General features: G+C 43.0%; 1 protein-coding gene across 3 annotated transcripts in view; it reads right to left on the bottom strand.

Moving 5' to 3' along the window:
• Nucleotides 1–16,946, bottom strand: part of REPS2 (RALBP1 associated Eps domain containing 2) — a 323,649-nt gene that overhangs the window by 32,431 nt on the left and 274,272 nt on the right. The window contains exon 19 of one of the 3 annotated variants that reach the window (XM_058291430.1): nt 177–356. The exons of the other annotated variants lie outside the window; for them this stretch is intronic. Within the exon in view, the coding sequence (XP_058147413.1) occupies nt 324–356 (33 nt within the window). The 3' untranslated portion in view covers nt 177–323. Of the gene's footprint in view, nt 1–176; nt 357–16,946 lie in introns of those variants that run through there. 3 annotated transcript variants of the gene reach the window in all.

Raw genomic sequence — 16,946 nt, 5'->3', positions numbered from 1 at the left:
GAAACTTAGATTTGGGGCTCAAAATGGTCCTAATCAGTATGTGCACTTAGAATTGATGGCCTATATACATTGTTGTGGAAAGAGGTATGCTCCGGTCCGGCGGGGGCGAGTCCAGGGACCTGTGGGAAGAAGCAGGGTGGGGCAGGAGTCGAGAGAAGAATGGAGACAAGACAGGATTCTGATCAAGTCTCGTTTATTGGGGGTAAAACACGGGGATATATAGAGAGGGAAGGGAACGTGTACATAGGTGATAGGCTGGTCTTGTGGGTGGCAGACGTCCAAGGAGGGGATTGGCCAACAGTTCGCACGGGGTCTGCGGAATTTCACGCCTTGCGCATGCGTATTGCTGTGGTCACCTGAGTAGAGGCGGGAGGGGGAGAACAAAGAAGCAGGGAGGAAGAACAAGGAAATGACAGGGCAGATTTGTGAACTCCGCCATGTTGTGAGATCCACCATGTTGAGAGGCTGTAAATAGGTCTCACAGCGGGTGGCTCCCTACAGAGGTAGTGGCTACCGATAGGGCTGCTGTGAGAGTGAAAGGATAGTCATCAATGAGAAAGCACCCAGCATGCAGTGGGGCTCCAAAAGTGTGACTGGGATGTATATATGCATGTAGAGAGGGGCAGAGCAGAAGTCCCAGTTCTGTTTTCTCCACATGGCCTCAGGTATAGGCACCCAGTATTCTGTCACCCATGCCGGAATATAAAATAACAAGTTTCTCGGCCAGGAAGGTGGTTCTGCCAGGTCTCCTCGGTGCTTGGGTGGATGCGTTTTTCTATAAATTTTAGGGTCCTTTGCAAAGAGTGACTACAAGGGCTGCAGATGTTGCAATCTTCTGTAACAGCTGTTCATGACTGTGAAAATCTCAGGGAAATTATACCTCAGCCTTTAAAGTCAAAGAGCTAAAACCCAACATAACTTTCTGGGCTCAGTTATTATTTCCCCCCATTTCAGCAGGCTGTGGATTAGCAGCAACAAAGCTAGTAAGTAGCCCTTGGTCACTGGAGTCAGACAAGCCAACCTCTCTATATTTGAGCCACTATGATCATCTTTCTCCTGGGCTTCACGGGCAACACACACCCGCTGATACCAGAGACTCTGTGGGTGGCAAAGAAAGCAACACCTCTCCCATCTCTCTTCCCACAGGCAACTTTCAACTTGCCAATGCCTTTACCACCCATGCCAGTAGTGATAGAATCAGAACCTCAAAAGAGAGCTTTGGAATAATTTAACCTTCCTCTTGTGCTAGAACACGGTAGAGTCTGATAAAATATATATATGAATATATATGATAAAATATATATTTATATAATCATGAAGTTTTTAAAAAATTTTAGAAATAGAGTGTAAAAGGACCCCCAGTTGTCTCCTGCCTGCCTGCCTTCCTTTTAGCAAATGCAAGTGAATCTCTTTTGTTCACATATACCTCAGTTTCTAAACAGGCTTTTGTGGAGAGCGAGGGTGACTTCTGTAAATTCATGCATCATTTACCTTCAAGACCAAGGACAAGGCACCCCTGGCAAACAAGTTCATGGGCTGTGCACTTTCCTCCCCTTCCCTCAACCTCTCCTCTCTCTACACCCTCATCCCCTCCAAGCTTGGAAGTCAATAAGTGATGACTTCCAGTCTCTTGGGAAAGATGCTTCAACATTAGGTCAAGGCCTTGCAAAAAGCAGACTCCAAGTAACTTTCAAAAACAGAGTATGTTCAAAGACAAACGCTGCTTCTCCCTCAGACAACTAAACAGGGTATAGGGTACAGTTTGGTTCACAACCAGAATTCCCACAGAATGGGAGAGTGATATCCTTAGAAACAGCCAGAAAATATTGGCCCCACCTTAAATGCCCAAGGGGAGAACACCAGAAAGGTGAGCAGTGAGAACAATTTCTAAAAAGCAAACAAATAAGCACTTTATTGCTGAGCCCATCCCAAGCAATACAGCCAGGGTCCACCCTGGTTGTGTTTGTGGCAGTGAAAAGGCCCAGGTTCCCTTAGCTTATCCAAACTGGCTTGTTCATTTCTCACTTAAAAGTTTTTTTCAAACGTGATTGCCAAATCACAGCCTAACTCACCAGATCCACACTTGGTGGAGTGAACTGGGACTGCTTACTAAGTTTGGTGGTCAGATATTGAAGAATTTCCCATCCAATGGCTTCTGTTTTCTTTATGAAAATGATGACAAGTTTATCTCCTGTAAATTCAGAGCAGATGGTATGTGTGTGTGTTGGGAGAGGCGAGTGCTGAAGAAAGTGAAGGTTGAAAATAACCCCTGAAGAAACGGGGAGAGAGAACTAAGGACAGGTAGAATGATTGTCTAACAGTTTTGAGGCACTTGTTGCCTTGGACACCCTAACTTTGTACGTGCCATTGTCTGATGTCTTCCATAATCCCAGGTATAGATCAAATAAATCTGAGAGTTAGACTGACCCAAGGCTGGGTTTTTGTCATGTGAGCCCAATTAAAGGACAATAGGCCAAGGAGTTGATGATATTGTCAAGAGAGGGAAGAGTACCTGGAGGGAAGGCTAGAGAGACTACCTGGAGCTCTTGCAAGGCAGGAAATAGTGCCTGTTCCACCAACCAGAGTGGGAAATCTCATAATTCATGGGATATCAGGTAGACCACTCAGAAGTGTTTTGCCATAATAGTGGGGGGGGGAGGGGAAATGAGCTCTAAACTAAGTGCTGCTCTGATCCTGCCTAACAAAGCTTAAAAGCAAGACCCAAAAGAATCAAACTGTTTTTAAGTCATTGAACCACATCCCAGATAAGAGGAAAATATTTGGAGGAATGCAAAAAAATATCCAGCACCCAACAAGGTAAAATTCACAATGTCTGTGTGATGTTTAGGTTATTGTGTCAACTCAGCCAGGAAATTGTGCCAGTTGTTTGGTCAAGCAAGCACTGGGCTAACTGTAATACAAGGACGTTTATGGACCTTCGTTGCCATTGACTTTACTGCAGTGGTAAATCATAGATAGCTGGTTATAATTACATCAGTCAGGGAGATTGCCATCAGCAATGAGTGACGATTAACCCAAAGAGATGAATGCCTTAAAGGGGGAAGTGATTCCAGCATTGAGAGAGAAATTCCCAGCTCATCTTTGGACAGCCAGCATCTCCCAAACTCATCAAGAACATTCACTGGACTTTTATTGGAGCTCCTGGTTGCAGCCTGCCTGTGGAACCTGGACTTGTGCATCCCCACGGCTGTGTGAGAGACTCTGATAAATCTCTTACTATCGACAGATATCCCTTGTTGATTTTGTTTCCCTAGAGAACCCTGACTAGTACAGTCTGGAAACCAATTAAAAATTACTAGGAAAGCAAAAAGCAGGAAAAGCAATCAGTTGAAGTTAACCCAGAATGACAGAAATGATAGAACTGGAAAACAAAGTCATTACAACAGTTGCTACAATATTGGTCTGTAGTTCAAGAAGCTAAAGATAAAACAGGACAACTTAACCAGAGATATGGAAGATATTTTTTAAAAAAACAAATTCCAATCTCTGGAGATGAAAACTACAATGTCCAAGATGAAAATTACACTGGATGGGATTAATGGCAGAGTCAACATTGCAGAAGATAAGAATAGTGAACTTTAAGACACAGCAAAAGAAACTATACAAAATGAAGCACACAGAGAAAAAAAAAGACTAAAAAAGAAAAAACAAACATTAGTGAGCTGTGGGAAAAGTTCAAACAGCCTAATATATATAATACACAGTCACATGAAATGTAAAATGACATATGTATGGCTTACAGGAAGTCTCCTTACAGGAGACTTAATTGGCTCCTTCTCCTTCCTGCTGCCTGAATATGGATGTGATGACTGGAGATCTAAGCCACCATATTGGACCATGAGGTGACAAAGAAATAAAGCCACAAGCTAAGGATTACAAAACCAGGGTCCCTGTGACAACATAAAACCACCATACCAGCCCTGGTCGATTACCTCCAGATTTCTTTTACCTGGGAGAAAAACAAAATCCTATTTTTAAAGCCAGGATTATTGTATAATTTACATACAATAAAATTGTCCATTTTAGGTTTACAGTTCAATGAGTTTTGACAAATGTACCCAGTTATGTAACCATCACCACAATCAAGAGGTAGAATATCTCCATCTCCCTCAAGTTCCTTTACATTCAATTCCCTTCCCGCTTCCCATCTGTTTGAATGGTTTTGCCTTGTCCAGAATGCCATGTAATTGGAATCATATAACATGCAGCCTTTTGTGCCTAGCTTTTTTCACTTAGCATAATAGTTTTGAGATTCATCCCTGTCACTGCATGTACCAGTTGTTCATTCCTTTTTTTTTTTACTGCTTTTTATTCCTTTTTAAATTATCCATTTGTAATTTGATAGCAATTTCGATTGTTCCCAGAGTTGGTAATAATAAATAAAGCTGCTATAAATACCTGTGTCTTTGTGTGGACATAGTTCATTTCTCTTGAGTGGGATCGATGGGTGGTATAAGATACATGTATGTTTAACTTTATAAGAATCTGCCCAAACTGTTTCTACCCACCAGCAGTGTATAAGAATTCCAATTGCTCCTCACCTGGCCAGTACTTGGTATTGTCAGAAATTTTAATTTCAGTCATTCTAGTAGGTGTGTAGTGGTACTCCAGTGAAGCTACATCTGCATTTCTCTCATGACTAATAATGTGGAACATTTTTCATGTGTTTGCCACTTGTATTTCTTCTTTCGTGAAATGTGTGTTCAAATCTTTTGCCCATATTTAAAGTTGTTTGTCTTCTTATTAAATATATAAAGAACTCTTATAACTTAAGATATAAGTCCTTCATAAGATATGTGCTTTGTAAATTTTCGCCCGGAGTGCAATTTATCTTTTCATTTTTCTTAAAGGTGCCTTTCAAATAGCAGAAGTTTTAAATTTTAGGTCTAATTTACCAAATTTTGCTCTTATGGCTTGTTCTTTTTGTTTCCTATTTAAGAATACTTTGCCTCCCAAGATCCCACAGAATTTCTCTTATGTCTTCTTCTAGAATTTTAATCGTTTTATCTCTTACATTTAAGATATATTCAAATTAATTTTTACATGTGGTGCAAGGTAAGGGTTGAAGTTCACTTTTTTGCCTATAATTTGCCAGCTATTTCAGTACCATTTGTGGGATAGACTATCCTTTCCTCATTGAGGTACCTTGGTATTTTTGTAAACAATTAGTTGACCATATATATAAGGGATTATTTTTGGACTATTTTGTTCCACTGATCTATGAGTCGACCTTTATGTCAATACCACATTTTCTTGACCATTGTAACTCTATAGTAAGTCTTGTAAACAGGTAGTGAGAGTCCTCTAACTTTGGCCCTATTTTTTCAAAATTGTTTTCACTGTTCTAGTTCCTTCAATATTCCACATAAATTCGAGTTAGCTTGTTGGTTTCTACAAAAAAAAAAACAATAGACATTTATGTGATTTTGACTGGGATTGCTTTGAATCTATATATAATTTGGGTAGAACTGACATCCTAACAATATTGAGTCTTCTGATCCATGAATATGGTATATTGTGAGAGAAAAATAAGATTCTATCTTGTTTAAGACACTGTTACCTTGGAAAGTGGTTGAGGCTCAACTGATAGAGCATCTGCCTACCATATGGAGGGTCCAGGGTTCTATACTCAGGGCCTCCTGACCCAAGTGGTGAGCTGGCCCATGTGCAGTGCTGCTGCATGCAAGGAGTGCCTTGCCACACAGGGATGTCACCTGCATAGGAGAGCCCCACGTGCAAGGAAGTGCACCCTGCAAGGAGAGCCACCCTGTACGAAAAAAGTGTAGCCCACCCAGGAGTGGCGCCGCACACATGGAGAGTGATGCAGCAAGATGACACAACAACAACAAAAAAGCAACACAGTTTCCCAGTCCCACATGACAAGAATGCAAGTGTACACAGAAGAACATACAGTAAATGGACACAAAGAGCAAACAACGGGGGGGGGGGAAGGGAGGGGAGAGAAATAAATAAAATAAATCTTAAAAAAAAAGATACTGTTACCTTGAAGTTTTTTGTTTTGTGCAGCCAAGCCTAATGCTAACCAATACAGAGATATTCACAATTCCTCATGAATGCAGCAGATACATGATTAGAAGAAACAGATAGAGGTGCTCAAAAAAAGGGATAAAAACCACATCAAAAGACACAAGAGAAACAAAAATGAGATTTCACTACACACCTATTAAAATGGTTACAATCCAAAATGCTGACAACACCAAATGCTGGCAAGGATGTGGACCAAGAAGAACTTTCATTCATAGCTGATGAGAATCAAAAATGGTGCAGACGCTTTGGAAGGAAGCCTGGTAGGTTCTTACAAAGCTAACCATAGGCTTACCATATGATCCAGCAATCATGCTCCTAGGTATTTACCCAAATGAGCTGAAAACTTTACATGAGTATTTATAGCAGCTTTTTCATAATTACCACAAATTGGAAGCAACCAAGTTGTCTCTGCATAGGTAAGTGGATTAAAAAACTATGGAATATAGATACAATTAAATATTATTCAGTGATGAAAAGAAATGAGCTCTCAAACTCCAAAAAAGCATGGAGGAATCTTAGATGCACATTGCTAAATAAAAGAAGCCAGTCTGAAAAAGCAACATACTGTATGATTCTAACTACATGGTACTGAGAAAAAGGCAAAACCATAGGGACAGTGAAAAGATCACTGGTCGCTAGTGGCTCATGGGAAGGGGGAGGGGTGAAGAGGGGGAGTATGGGGCATTTTCTAGGCAGTGAAACTATTCTGTACGACCTTTAATGGTGGATACATGACATTATCCATTTATCAAAATCCATCAAACTGTACAACATGAAGAGTGACCCCTAATGTAAACCATGGGCTTTAATATGCAGTAATTTGGTCCATCAATTGTAAAAAAATGTATCACACTAAAGTAAGATCTTAATAATAGGGGAAACTGTGTGGAAGGGCAGGGAGAGGGGGAAAGGAGAGGGGGTATTTGAGAACTCTGTGCTTTCTGCACTTTTCTGAAAACTTAAAACTGCTCTAAAAAATAGAGGAAGAGGAGGAGGAAGAGGAGGAGAAACGACACAGGAGCCATCCTGAAAGAGTTCCCAGTGACCAAAGCTGAAACAATTTGAGCATGAAAATAAATAGCAATAGTATTGGATTATAACCCAAAGAATAAAGCAAGCCTCCATGAATCCATACTAACATAAAGAGATGATGGGATAAATAAATAGAGAAGAAACAAATATTCCTTACATAAGAACTCCAATTAATACTTGCAGAAGGACAGAGTGAAATAGAAACTCACCTTTAGAATGCCACAGCAAAAACTGCTGCAAGAAAGAGCCACCAATGTGAATATTAATCAAATTTTATATTGTAGACGTGTGCAGTATATGGTGTGTCAAATATACCTTAATAAAACTGAAGAATGTGCTAATTTTATTGCATTTTCTTCACCAACGAAAAATAAACCATTTGGCACTCAAGTAGAAAAGACTGAATGTTCTATAGGCAGAATTGTCCTAATACCTGTAGTTGGGGTATCAGGATATGCAAGGGTTCTCTGGCAAGCTCTGTGGGTGCCCTGTCTATATGCCCTCGTCCTTGCCATCTCAGGGCACACTTGGCTCAGCCTCCAACAGCCAACACCCGCACCAGCCTAAGGGCTTTCTCTGGCCCTCCTCCTCTGTGGGAGCTCACATGGTCTGCCCATGTAACAAGCCCAAAGTGCCAGAGAATTGATGCCCCAGAGGAAGTGCCCTCAACCAGTGACTGATGGGAGTTGAATGGTGCATGAATACCCCAGCTCCCTCACCCCTTAGGTGGAGTAACTCTGAAACACATGGTTTCCCAGAACTCCACAACAGGATGATGCTCTCTAGTTGCCCACAGTGGTAAGTGGTTTGAGAATGTATATTTTGTTGGCCACATTTTCATCCTTGTGCCCTTTGCCCACTTCCCTATTGGCATTTCCTTTACTACCAAATAAACTACTTGTACTTGAATCCTTCTCTCAGAGGGATTCTCTTCTGCGGAAACCCAAACTAAGGCAAATATGTAGTGTGGGGGCGGCGGACTTGGCCCAGTGGTTAGGGTGTCCGTCTACCACATGGGAGGTCCACAGTTCAAACCCCGGGCCTCTTTGACCGGTGTGGAGCTGGCCCACGCACAGTGCTGATGCGCGCAAGGAGTGCAGTGCCACACAGGCGTGTCCCCCACGTAGGAGAGCCCCATGCGCAAGGAGTGCGCCCTGTAAGGAGAGCCACCCAGCGCGAAAGAAAGTGCAGTCTGCCCAGGAATGGTGCCGCACACACGGAGAGCTGACACAGCAAGATGACGCAACAAAAAGAAACAGAGATTCCTGTGCTGCTGACAACAACAGAAGCGAACAAAGAAGACGACACAGCAAATAGACACAGAGAACAGGCAACGGGGGTAGGGTGGGGAGGAGAGAAATAAATAAATAAATAAATCTTTTTAAAAAATACATAGTATGTAACTCTGGGAAACAGATGAGCATCTCTCTTTAGAAAACTTGCTAAGGAACATACTTCTCTTGAATAGAACAACCTTCAAGAATTTCAAGAAACCAAACACTTGTTTTTTCAGCCTACAAATATACTTTAGAATTACTGTCCATAAAACCAGTGAAATTCACAACAAGCAAGAGCATAAGCAACTGGCCTGGATTGGACCCCCTGCACACCATTTCTGATGGATAACACAGGCAATCTTGGCCATGACTCAGTTTGTTCCCAGCCTAACAGGTGTGTATTTGTCTAATTGTCACTGCTCAACAACTCTTCACCCCTGAGGATTTTTTTTTGCTCTCATTTACTTGTTTGCTTTCATGATATCTGAGAAAAAAAGGGGTAAGCAAGCTCATTACACAAAGCTACAGCTTTTTAAGGCAATTATTTATCCTAACAAGAGGGAGTACTCAGCTCAAGACTTGAAAACAAAGGGTTGACAATAAACCATTTTTGTTACATATGAACGGGGCTAATAAAACCCATAAAGAATACAGATATTGGAAAGGAGATGATTCTAGAAATAGCGGCAGCTGACATAGTTACTTACCATCTCTGAGAAGAGAGTGTTGGTAGTTGTGGTAGATTGCAAAAATGGCCCCAATTCTTTACCATTCCCCGTGTCTACATCTTGTTTGACACACAACTGTGCAATGCCTTTCCACTCTGCCTCTGCAGTTGGCTCTGTGCTTGCTTTGGGACATGGACAGTAGAGGATTGAAAGGCGCTTCCATAATTGGACCGGTTCACTCGTGCCCTCTGCCATCACCATGAGAACATGCCCAGGAGGGACTCCTGGAGGATGAGACGTGTGAAGGAAAGCTAAGTCGCTCCACTCTTCTAGCCAAGGTCATCTTGGACCAGCTGACAGTCATCCAACTGCCAGATATCTGAGTGAGTCCAGGAAAGACCAGATGTACTGCCTAGCTGAGCCCAGCCTAAGTTACAACCCATAGACACATCAGTAAAATTTATGCTTAGTATTTTAAGCCACTGAGTTTGAGAGTGGTTTGCTATGACCATTTTGGTAGAAATAGCTAATACAGTAAAGTTCCAGGCTAAGGAGTATAACCTTTCCTGGGGGGTAAGAAGGCTGAAATTTCACATGAAAATTGATAAAGTCATCAAATCATCAGAGGACTTATAAATACCAAGCTATATGATGGATTCTAAAACACCCAGCTTGGAGCTTGCAAACTAATGTCCACCATCCCCATGCAGTCCAGAAATGTGTTCCTATGGAATGGGAAAGCACCATTTCATATCTTCTTTTAAGTCTCCAAGGTTGAGGCTGCATTAGAGAACTTACCTCTATTTATTTGCACTTTTCCACTGATATAAATTGGATATAAGATCTAAATTTAAGCTCAGGGTCAGGAAAGCTCAACTCTATATCAGACAGACTTCATTCAGAGAAGAAGAACCACTAGGAATGATGTAGAATAAGGGATTTATTATTGGAAGTTGGCCTTAAGTATTTGGGGCAACTAGTAAAATAGTCTTTTGGTAGTTCTCTATGTCTGGCACTGAGCCTAAAGTCAGGCAGGCAGGAAGTAGGGGAAACAGGGGTCATTGGAAGCTGTGAGACAAACTGGAACTTGTATTGGCCTTTCTCTACCTCCAAGCCCCAACCTTGCTGCCATGGGTGACCTGCAGGAGAAGCTGGCACTCTTCCCATGAAGCCACACTCACACCTGACCTTGGATTTGGAGAGATCATGCAAGAACTTCAGGCCTGGACGCCGCCCTGCCAACAAGATGCTCCAGCATGTCCATGGAAATGTGCATGAGCCGTAACAGGGCCTGGCCTGCGGTGACCTTCTGAGAGTCAACATGGCTGCTGCTTCACTTGCACTTTCCAAATCTCCTGCAAATTTTTCCTGTGGCCAACCTTACCCTGAAACATACAGGAAGGGAACTCTCTGGGCAACACAGTACCAAGCTCAGCCAAGATGACACATTACAAAGCCACCACATCCTGACACTTAGTTGAACAAGTGAAAATTAGGTGGAAATCAGGAAGCCAGCAATCATATCCTAAGCTTTAAATTTCTGGATGGAAACTACTGGGAGATGAGTCAACCAGTTCACACTGTGTGTCTCATTTAAGAAGCTTTTGACAGCAAGGGAATCAAACTGGCTTAAACATAGGGAGACTTAACATCCCACATAATAAGAAGTTCAAAGGCAGTGTGGTTTCAGAGAAAGCTAGCTGATGCTTCAACAAGCCCACCAAGGATCCACATTCTTTCCATCTTTCTGCTCATCATCCTTAGCATGTTGGGTTTGTCTTCAGGCTTGTCTCTTCCTGGTCACAAGGTCCCTGAAGCAGCCCCATCCATCACATCCTCACACAGTAACATCCAAAAGTGACTATGTTAAGTCTGAAGAAACCTTTCCCAGAAATCTCTTGAGTTGATCTCTCTTTACATCCCACTAACCAGAGCTGGTCACATGCCTTCCCAAAACTAATTACTGGCAAGGAGAATGGGATTGCAAAAATTGAACTTCCCAGGCTATGATTATTGTCACACAACTTTTCCCTTTATTTTGGTGAGTTGCTTATGATACATACTCCAAAATGCATTTTTTAAGGTCAACAGGCATGAATAGTCCTATCACTTTATTATTTTTTTTAATGTAAAGCTAAACTGGCTCTGTTACTGATATCATTTTTCCTTCCTGAGGCCATCACTGGAGTGTTTCTATACTAAGCCAACCAGTGAGTGCATGAATGGTTTAGCCTCCCCTCCCCTGAATCTCATGGCTATCCATCACCTGAACCAAAGAGGGTTTCTATTAGCAAGGAAGAATGGGAGAGGTGCATAGGCAATGGCAGTTTGTATCTATTCATTCAGTATCTTAGTTTGCCTGAGCTGCTATGACAAATACCACACAGTGGGTTAGCTTAAACAGGAATTTACTGTCTCAGTTTCAGAGGTGAGAAGGCTTGGTTCCTGCCAAGGTCAGCAGTGATCTGGTACTGGCTTGCCACAATCCTTTGGGTTCTTTGGCTTGTGTCTCTGCTTCCTGGTGCTATATGGTAATGTCTTCTCTTTTCTAGCTTCTGTGACTTTCTGGTTCTCTTTATAAGGCATCCACTAATCTGGATTAAGACTCACCCTCATTCAGATGAGCCCCACCTTCAATAAAAATAACATCTTCAAGAGATCCTATTTACAATGGGTTCACACCACAGGAATATAAATTATGATTAAGAACAGATCTATGTTGGGTTCATGATATGGTTTATGAATTCCAAAAATAGATATTGGATTATGTTTGTAAACTGGTCTCTACCTGGGCATGATTAACTTATGATTAGGGCTTTGACTGGGCCACACTGGTAGGGTGTTGAGTCCCGCCCCCTTGGTGGGTGGGTCTCACAAATAAAAGACATGGCAAAGGAGGGAGTTGGAGTTTTGATGCTGGAGTTTTGAGCTGGAGCCCAGGAAGCAAATAAGTAGAAGAGCAGAGCAGCTGAGCCCGGAAAGAATCAAGCCCCACCCCAGGGAGAGAGACAGAGCCAGTTGCCTGATAGTCTACAGCTGAGCCCAGACAGAAATGAACCCCAGGAAGAGAAGAACCCAGGAAGCAGATGTCGGCACCCATCTTGCTCCAACATGTGGCAACAGACTTTGGTGAGGGAAGTAACTTACGCTTTATTACCTAGTAACTGTAAGCTTCTACCCCAAATAACTCCCCTTTATAAAAACCAACTGATTTCTGGTATTTTGTATCAGTACCCCTTTGGCTAACACAGGATACATAATTCAATCAACCATACTTGGCATTTCCTTGTTCCTACAAGCATATAGAGATCATCAGATATGAAAGCTCCACAAATAAGACTTAGGGAAGAGGGAAGAACTTCTCCTTGCCCCAGGGAAGGAAAGTGTGACCATCTTGTGAGTTCTAGAGGGAAATTTAAAAATAAACACATGTGAGAAAATGGATTTTCCCACCTTTAGATGTCATTGTTAAGAATAAGCGGTTGCAGGAAGTGGATGTAGCTCAAGAAGTTGGGCTTCCACCTACCACATGGGAGGTCCCAGGTTTGGTTCCCAGTGCTTCCTAAAGAAGACAAGCAAGACAGCAAGCTGACATGATGTGCTGGCGTGGCAAGATGATACGAGATCGAGGAGATACAATGAGGAAATACAATGAGAGTCACAACAAGCAGGAAATGGATGTGGCTCAAGCGATTAGGTGTCTTCTTCTCTCATGGGAGGTCCTGGGTTCGGTTCCCAGTGCCTCCTAAAAAGAAGATGAGCAGACACAGACAGCATACAATGGACAGACACAGAGAGCAGACAGTGAATACAAACAATGGGGGGGGGATAAAAAAATAAAAAGTAAATCTTTTTAAAAAAATGAGCTGGTTGGAATTGCTACAGCCATCTTGTGAGCTGAAGGGAACATGCCTAAGGAATAACAAACAGCTTCCTCGAGAGGGCAGAGCAAAAAGATGGAAGGAACCTGGGTTCTACATGGGGTGGTCAAGGCATTTAATTAATCTGCCACAAAACCACTCTTCTTTAAGACTTCTTATTTTGTGAGATAATAAATTCCCCTCTTAAAGAGTCACATCAGGAAGTGGCTATGGCTCAAGCAGTTGAGCTCACGTTTACCATATGGAAACCTGGGTTCAATCCCCAGGACTGCCAGGTAAAAAAAGAAAATAGGCAACCCAGACCTGTGCAGTGAGGCACAGGCGTTTGTACAGTGTGGAAAGGCACAAGGCCTCTGTGCAGTGAAGCAATGCGCCAAAACGGCAATGACGCAACCAGGTAGAAAAAAAATCACTTCTAGGAATGGCATGTTTTGCCAAATGTGTTCATTTTTCTCTTTAATTTATATTTGCTGCTTAGAAGCTGCCAGGATTCTAGAAATTTCCCTGAATGATTCCAGATACTCCTGTAATCATTTTCAGGCACCACTGCTTTTAAAAACACTCCTCTTGTACTTTTCTGTAGAGAGAAGACACACACCTTGCTCAGAGATTTCAATATTTCTTGCTGTGAGATAAAAAGTTATAGGTTTGGAGCAGATGGAGCTCAAGTGGTTGAGCACCTGCTTCCCATGTATGGTGTCCCGGGTTTGATCCCCAGTACTTCCTAAAAGCAAACAAACAAACAAATGAAAAAACCAACTCTCATTGGGGAGTGAGTGTAGCTCAGTGATTGAGCACCTACTTCCCATGTACAAAGTCCTGGGTTCAATCTCCAGTACCCCCTAAAGGGAAAAAAAAGAGCCAAGTGCTGTGAACCATTTGCAGAACCTGACCATTCCAGAACTCCCAGAAACAGAGGCTGGAGCAGGTCAGAACACAGGTACATTCTGTCCCTGTGTTCATCCACAGTCCATGGACACTGGAGATTCTATTGTCAGAAGGAATTTGACCTTCAACGGGTGGATTCTTTTCCCTTTTTACTCTCAATCTCATTTCAATTAATTTCGGTGTTTCACTATATGCTACTGGGAGCCTCTCCCCATTCCAACCACCCCATGGACTTGCAGGCACACACCGTCACGCACTCAGGTGTGCATGCAGAGACAGGCACACATGTGCACACGTCCTCCTTCCCCACCCCCCTGAGCATGTTCTTGGAAAAATGTCTTTCTTAATCTTCAAAATCACTCCAAAATCACTTGGGGACGTCGGCACTGGAGTCACAAGGAACTGAACTGTGCCAACAACTGGAGCATGCATGGAAGCAGATTCATCCTCAGAGCATCTGGAAAGTGAGGCAGCCCTGCCGAAACCTTGGTTTCACTCTCGTACTTCTCTTATGTGGAGGACTCCGCTGAGCTCCACTGAGCCCAGACTTCTGTCCTCCAGGACTGTGAAAAGATAACTCTGCATTGTTTGAGGTCCCCACCTGTGTGGTGATTTGTTACAGAAGCCACAGGCACTAAGTCAAAGTCTTCATTCGACTTCCACTTGAGGTGACCCCAGGAATTCCCTCTTCTTCCCGACCTTGCTGTAGGAAGGGGTGAGGGAGAAGCCAGAAGGGAAGATGCTCTTTGTGACCCCTCTGAGTATTCAGGCTTGTTTGAAAAGGCTGACTTTTGAAAACTTAAAAAAAAAATTCATAGAGTTACCACGGGCATTTCCAGTGGGACATTTTTCAACATTAGAGCGTTACAATGGGGGCTTCCAGTGGACTCTACAGGAGCATCTGTTTTGTCTCCGTCAGTCCTGCAGGGTTATTCTTTACTCTACAGTTCATGAGTAGGGCCCTGAAAGCAGACAGATGCTGTGACAGTGATGGAGTAAAAGGGTCTGGACTTGCTCTTCCGCTCTCTTCTGCCTGCCTCTCCACTTTTAAGAGCTCAATGTCATTGCCTTGGGCCCCACTGGATTGGCAACCTTAATTACACCTGCAGAGTCCCACTTCCATGTAGCATAACACAACCACAGGAGTAATTCCAGAGGACAGAGATCATGGGGCCCCAAATTCTGCTTATCACAGTCCACCCTCTGGTGGCCCCCATGAGTCACATCTAGCCCACATGCAAAACAGATTCACTCCAGCCCAGGGTCCCCAAAGGTCTCATCCCATGACAGCATTAACTCAAAGTCTAAAACCTCATTAATTCAAAAGTCCCAAATCTCTCCATATAAATCCAGTAAATCAGGTACAGATGAGGCTGTGGATAAAATCCCCTAAGTACAATTCCTGGGGCACAGTCCCACTTCATCTGTGGACAGTCAAACTAAAGAAACAAGGTATCTGTTCCCAGCGTACAATTGTGGGACAGGCAGAGGATAACAATTATATACACTGCTGTTCAAAATGGGAGGAAATGGAAGGTAAAAAGGAGTCACAGACCAAAAGTAGTTTTTCAATCCAGCCAGGCAAACTCCGTTAGTTTTCAAAGCCTAGGAATAATCTTCTGTTGGCTCTCGATTTCACCTCCTGGGTTCTTGGCTCCACCCTCTGAGTCAACCTTCCTTTTTCATAAAAGTTGGCACATGTTTGCAGTGGAGTATTTTCTCCAGCTTACTTACTGCCAGGAGAATTTTGAGAGTCCAACAGCCTTCTTTCATTTCATACTCTCTCTGTCCCTTTCAGTACAAACTAGTGGTAGATATAAAATTCTCAAGCATTCTTGTGCCTCTCCCATATGTCTCAGGGATCAGCTCCATTAGGCAGAAGCCAGGTTCACAAATCTTTGTGAGACTGTCCTTATTTTTTTATTATTGTCTTTTTTTAAAAAAGATATATGATCACAGAAAATGTTACATTAAATAAATGTAAGGGCAGCGGACTTGGCCCAGTGGTTAGGGCGTCTGTCTACTACATGGGAGGTCTGCAGTTCAAACCCTGGGCCTCCTTGACCCGTGTGGAGCTGGCCCACGCTCAGTGCTGATGCACGCAAGGAGTGCCCTGCCACACAGGGGTGTCCCCCATGTAGGGGAGCCCCATGTGCAAGGAGTGCGCCCCATAAGGAGAGCTGCCCAGCATGAAAAGAAAGTGCGGCCTGCCCAGGAATGACGCCACACACACGGAGAGCTGACACAACAAGATGACACAACAAAAAGAAACAGATTCCCAAGCTGCTGACAACAACAGAAGTGGACAAAGAAGACGCAGCAAATAGACACAGAGAACAGACAACCGGGGTGGGGGGGGCAGAGAAATTTTAAAAAATGTAAGAGGTTCCCATATACTCCACTCCCCACCCCACCCCCACTCCTCCCACATCAACAATCTCTTTCATCATTGAGGCACATTCATTGCATTTGGTGAATACATTTTGGAGCACTGCTGTACCACATGGATAATAGTTCACATTGTAGTTTACACTCTCCCCCAGTCCATTCAGTGGGTTATGGCAGGATATATAATGTCCTGCATCTGTCCCTGCAATATCATTCAGGACAACTCCAAGTCCCGAAATGCCCCCATATCACATCTCTTCTTCCCTCTCCCTGCTCTCAGCAACTCCTGTGGCCACTGTTTCCACATCAATGATACAGTTTTTTCCATTGCTAGAGTACTTCTTTATTTTTGACTTCTGCTGAGATGGGTGAGCGACGATGTTTTTGTATTTTCTAGGGGCTCCCTGGTTTGATGGAATTCATGAGTCATACCCCTAAACTCTTCAAAGCACCTTCTGGGTGACTGAATACTCTGACCTTGTGCCATCTGGATAGGCTGAGACTTTCCCAAATCATCAAGGCCGGGTCCCTTTTTTTGTTTAACAGTTCTTTCCTCAATTTATCTCCTCTCACATTCACTATAAACAGCAAGAAGAAACCAAGCTGTACTTTCCATACTTCGCTTTCTAAATATCCACGTTCATCATTCATAAGCTCTGCTTTCCACATAACTCCAAGACTCAATTCTGCTAAGCTTCATGCCACTAAGTAAACAAGGAGCCTCCTTACTCCAGTTTCCAATC

Source organism: Dasypus novemcinctus, chromosome X (genome assembly GCF_030445035.2).
Source record: "Dasypus novemcinctus isolate mDasNov1 chromosome X, mDasNov1.1.hap2, whole genome shotgun sequence".
Lineage (NCBI taxonomy): Eukaryota > Metazoa > Chordata > Mammalia > Cingulata > Dasypodidae > Dasypus > Dasypus novemcinctus.
This window is presented reverse-complemented; position numbering and strand designations above follow the sequence as displayed.